Raw genomic sequence first — 4846 nt, 5'->3', positions numbered from 1 at the left:
GGATTATATATTTATTCTTTTCAGTTGCATCAAATGGTCTGAAAATAGAAATAACAGAAGTCTTCTCAGGGCACTGAACAGAAACATAAAAAAACAAGTTAACACTATTTATCTGCTTTGAATTTAACTTGAACTTAAAATATACCCTATAAATAAAATGTTCCTTGTTTGTTGTGCAGTATGGGGTCATATTTGGAATAAAATAAATAAATAAAAAGCCGTCCGGGTGTATTTTCTGTGAGTTCAATCAGAGCCTGCACAGCCAGGTCTCAATGAACCAATTAGTGTCGCGTGGATAAATCCCACGAGGAAGAAAGCGCACTGGTTTCTCAGCTCCAGGATGGAGGGGTTCCTGTCCACGTTTCCTCCCTACAGCGTCTATGGGAACCCGGTGTGCGCCCCCCCGGCTCAGGGCGGCAGCTGGGGGAAGAGAGAGGGCCGCTTCATGACCCCCCAGGGCCTCAACTACCTGGAGCTCTGCAAGACCATCCTGTCCCAGGTGAACCCCGGCGCGCCCCCTCTTCCTCCTCTTCCTCTGAAGGCGAACACCAAGGAGTGCGGCGTGCAGGTGAACGCCAGGGTGGAGAAGATGGTGCAGTGCTCGCTGGGACCCAAGACCCTGCTCGGTTGTGACGAGCGCCCCCCATCCTCTTCCCCCAAGACCCCCTGGAGCCCGGAGGGGAAGGCGCAGCTCGAGCTGCGCTTCCTGCGGCCCGTGTCCATCTACTCCCCGGTGTCCGACAGGAGGGCTTGTTGTCTGAAAAGCCTCAGCGACGACGGCTGCGAGAAGAGAGAGGCCGAAGCCTCCGAGCCGGAGTCGAACCACAGCGGAGACAAGTTGGAGAAGGACGTGAAGACTGCCGCGGTGCCACGCGCCTCCAAGAGCTCCAACTTTCAGGTGGGCCAGCCTGTGCGTCACGTGACTCTAAAAGGCAAGGGCTTCAGATGATCACATGAATGAAGTTGTCAGGCATTTCAGCTGATTTTCTGCAAGGCTCCTTCCTTCTTCTTAAGTTTGTTTTTAATTACAAATGTTTTCAATACAGTCAATTCTACAGATATTGCCACAAAATGTGTTGTCATTGCTGAGACTGAGGCTATATTCACATTAACAGATTGTTCATGGCTTGTTTTAAAATTTGCCGCTAGCTGTTTTTTGAAGTCAATGATTTGGCAAACACCAGTCTGGACACAATCATTGGATATGTCAATAAGGGGGAGTGGTGGCACAGAGGTTAGAAGATGGGCCTGTGATCGGAAAGTCAGCAGTTCAACTCCGGGTACTGTCAACATCAAAAAATGTGGGTGGAAAAGGTGGAACACCCACACCTCCCTCCACCCTCACTCGCTCACTCGTAGAGTATTGTGGGGTTGGTCAGAACTTTGTAGGTTTGTTCAAGCAGAAAAGCAGGTGAACTACACTGCTCTCATTGTTCTTCAGCTGCTCTGCTGAGGATCATCTGGCCAAGGCTGTTGGACAACACGGCCATCTTTACAGCTGTTCCAGCAGAACATACAAGACTTGTGGACGAAGAGCGCTATATTTCTGCACGCGAGTTTGTGCGGAGACAAAAGCGTCTCTTTCTGTCTTTGCTGGCAAGGAGGGAGTGCACTCTAGCAGGGCAGGGACACATTCCCTACATTTGCTTTGTGCACCATCTGTTGGAAACTGTGGCAGTCTGCTTGAGACAAATTTACAAATAAGACCGTTGCAATCAGTCTTTAAAAATCTGTGGTAAGGGAAGCAAATATCTGTAGAGATGGAGCGGAGAACCTGGGGAAGAGCTTCCCACAAGTTCAGAACTGAATTTTGTTGAGAATAAATTGTCCATGCTGAGAAGAATGTCTTGGCTACATCAGTGAGAGGCGACTTCACTTCTTGTGGAGTATGGAGAACTCTTTACTCTCCTTACCATTCAAGATATTTACACATCTGGTCAGTGAAATTAAAGTATACTTGTACAATGGCTGTCGTTTTTTTTTTTTTTCTTCTCTCCCACAAACGGTATGTGCAGGCATGGATTGGTGGATTTGCAGGGGGAGTGGTGGCACAGAGGTTAGAAAATGGGCCTGTGATCGAAAAGTCGCAAGTTCAACTCCCTGTACCGTCAACATCAAAAAGTGTGTGGAAAAGGTGGAACACCCACACCTGCCTCCACCCTCATTCGCCCCACTCTGGGCCCCTGAGCAAGGCCCTTAACCCCCACCATCTGCTCCCTAAACAGGTCTCTCTTGAAAGAGTTCTTGTGGCTCAATGAGACTACCTGCATAAAGGGTAAATAAAAAAAAAAAAATTTGATGTTAACACTAGAAATGTGATGATGATGATGATGATGATGATGATGGTTGCAAAGTTGACTTGAGTAGCTGAACTTGTCGGTCCTAATTAGTGTTAAAATATCCAAATGTCCCTGACCTTTGTCATTAATAACTTTGATTCACACATTTGTCATGATCATCTTAATAACTTAGGTGACATAAATAAGTGTAGTGTTACTGATGTGTAGAACATTAAACGTCCAACAAATCACAAAACCCTGATCAGATTCCCACTTTGTCCTTCAGTGAATATTATCACCATATTGCAATATTATCAGAATATCACTTAAAAAGAAAAGTCACTGTAATGCCACTTGATTATGTGCTGCTGATCTCATGCTGCTGATTTATTTCATTCATATTCATTCATCTGCTCACATACTCATGTTCATGCTGTTGTTTGGTGTATTTTTGTACTATTAGTGTATTCTTGGTTTAGCATATTTCTTAGTTCATACCTTTTTAGATATTACTATTTGTCTCTTACAATTTATACTTTTGTTGGATGTAACTGGGACCCTGTGTACACCGTTTCATTCCATCACATGTACCACATGAGTGACGTAAAGAAACCTTGACTTGACCTTGAATACAAAATTGATATTTTTGTTTTTAGTTCCTGGAGCAGAGGTATGGCTTTTTCCACTGTAAGAAGTGCAACATCCGGTGGGAGAGTGCTTATGTTTGGTGCATCTCTGGAACCAGTAAGGCAAGTGGACCGTACAAACCACAGTAATGTGTAGCAATCTGTCCCTGCTCGGATTAACTTGGAGTGATTTTTATCAGGTGTACTACAAGCAGCTCTGCCGGAAGTGTCAGGTGGGGTTTAACCCCTACAGAGTGGAGTCTATCCTCTGCAAGGTAAATCAGCTTACCTTTAAAAAAACCTGTTCAGTCTGTTTTGGAACGTCCTCATGCCTTTATATATATTTGCGTTTGCAGGGCTGCTCTCAGACTTGCTGCATCTGCGAGAAAAAGCAGAGGCACATCAACATGAAGAGGCCTCACCGCCAGGACCTGTGCTGCCGCTGCAAAGGGATGCGGCTGTCCTGCGACGCCACCTACAGCTTCAAATACATCATCTGAGCTGCGGGCGGAGTTCGTTCTGTCGTAGGCGACTCTCGCATCCACAAAACGAAGCTGCCTCCTGTACGTTTCACTCATTCTCCAAACCGGCAAGAAGCTTTAAAAACATGTTTATTCTCCATGAACTCTGCTGCTCACTAATGCAAATATATTTATGTAAAGACAAATAAAGTTGTATAATGAACTGCAGTTTGGGTTGAAATTTTCTGAAAACGTGAACTTTGATTTGTGGTTTTATTCTTGCAGCATGAGTTTAGGAAACAAAAATGCAGGTTCTGTTTTTAAACATTTGACTAAAACCAACCAATAAAGGGACACGATGCTGTAGAAATCAAATGTGGTTAATTGGTGAAAGTCTGTTGTGGTTCAGTTAAAATCACGAATAAAATCAGAACTTTCATAGATTTACATGGAATTTGAATGAAAAGCTGGTAACTCATGGCTTCAGGCACCTTTTTCTTGTCGTTGGGGTTGTAATCAGCCTGCTTAAAGAAAAAAAATCTACTTTAACTCAAATATATTCTGGGCCTTTAAAAAATTTCAATTCAACCATTATTTAAACATATGAGTCGCATTAAGCCTCAGACTCGTACAAGTGAAACCTGTATCGAGGACGACGGCCGAATCCAGAGAATCCTGAAATGACGATATTAAATATCTTATCTGAACCAATACTTGTGGCAAAATGTCTGCTGAAAAATGAGTAATTTTTAAGCATCTTTAAACCACAGACCTAATTTCAGCCTGAACTTTAAAAATATGTTTTCATTTGGTTTAAAGATCTGCCAGAGTCGCGTATTATGTGACCCAAGGTGAGTGTAGTTTATGAAATCACATTTTAAAAGGCTTCAATCATATGACAAATCTGATTCAATCTAAAAACTCATCTGTCAAAAGACGAAGACGGACGTTCTTTTTGTCCACGTCATGTACCTTTGGTATGAAGCACTGGATGAATATTAATGAAAGCTTTGCAGAATCACTGGATGTAAATCTACAACTAACCTTTGGAGTTGACCCGATTCAAGAAGGTCAACACAACTAATCCAAACTAGCCAACACAAAAAAGGCTATAAATCAGAATTTTATATTGAGCTAAAATGTGGTGTGGTCGTAGCTGCGAGGCATTCACAGCATGTGTGCAGTGCGACAATTCATGACACTGCAGTTTATTTTCAAGGTTGACCCAAGATGGCTAAAACTTTTTTTTTTTTATCTTTGTCTATAAGTCGTCCAACTGGGTGATATGCTTTCCGTTAAGAAATGTTAGGGCTTTAATAGTGTGAATGTTTATGAAGCATTCACACTATTGTGATCCATTTTTCTTTACGTTTTTCAGTGTGATTCTCGTCCTGCAGTTTTTGTGCTATTTCAACAATTCATATATGAAACCGTTCATATCGTTCAGGAGAAGGGTGTTATGACTTTTGGTATTGATGCA

At 42.9% G+C, this 4846-nt stretch overlaps 1 protein-coding gene across 1 annotated transcript; it reads left to right on the top strand.

The window, feature by feature from the left end:
* Positions 1-314: 314 nt before the first annotated feature.
* zar1l (zygote arrest 1-like) lies at positions 315-3594 on the top strand. The gene is made up of 4 exons (XM_037687947.1): positions 315-898; positions 2936-3028; positions 3106-3180; positions 3262-3594. Exons 1-4 carry the CDS (start codon positions 341-343, stop codon positions 3403-3405), a joined length of 870 nt encoding a protein of 289 aa, XP_037543875.1. The 5' UTR covers positions 315-340; the 3' UTR covers positions 3406-3594.
* The last annotated feature ends 1252 nt before the right edge of the window (positions 3595-4846 follow it).

Source organism: Nematolebias whitei, chromosome 14 (genome assembly GCF_014905685.2).
Source record: "Nematolebias whitei isolate Nwh7 chromosome 14, NemWhi1, whole genome shotgun sequence".
Taxonomy (NCBI): Eukaryota; Metazoa; Chordata; class Actinopteri; order Cyprinodontiformes; family Rivulidae; genus Nematolebias; species Nematolebias whitei.
Note: the sequence above shows the minus strand (reverse complement) of the source record. Positions and strands in the feature narration are given on the sequence as shown.

Bases quoted from the DNA above. Each gene is read 5' to 3' on its own strand.
- zar1l (XM_037687947.1), top strand. From the start codon at position 341: ATGGAGGGGTTCCTGTCCACGTTTCCTCCCTACAGCGTCTATGGGAAC. The intron at 899-2,935 runs GTGGGCCAGCCT...TTTTGTTTTTAG, and splicing joins CCAAGAGCTCCAACTTTCAG to TTCCTGGAGCAGAGGTATGG. The intron at 3,029-3,105 runs GCAAGTGGACCG...GATTTTTATCAG, and splicing joins GCATCTCTGGAACCAGTAAG to GTGTACTACAAGCAGCTCTG.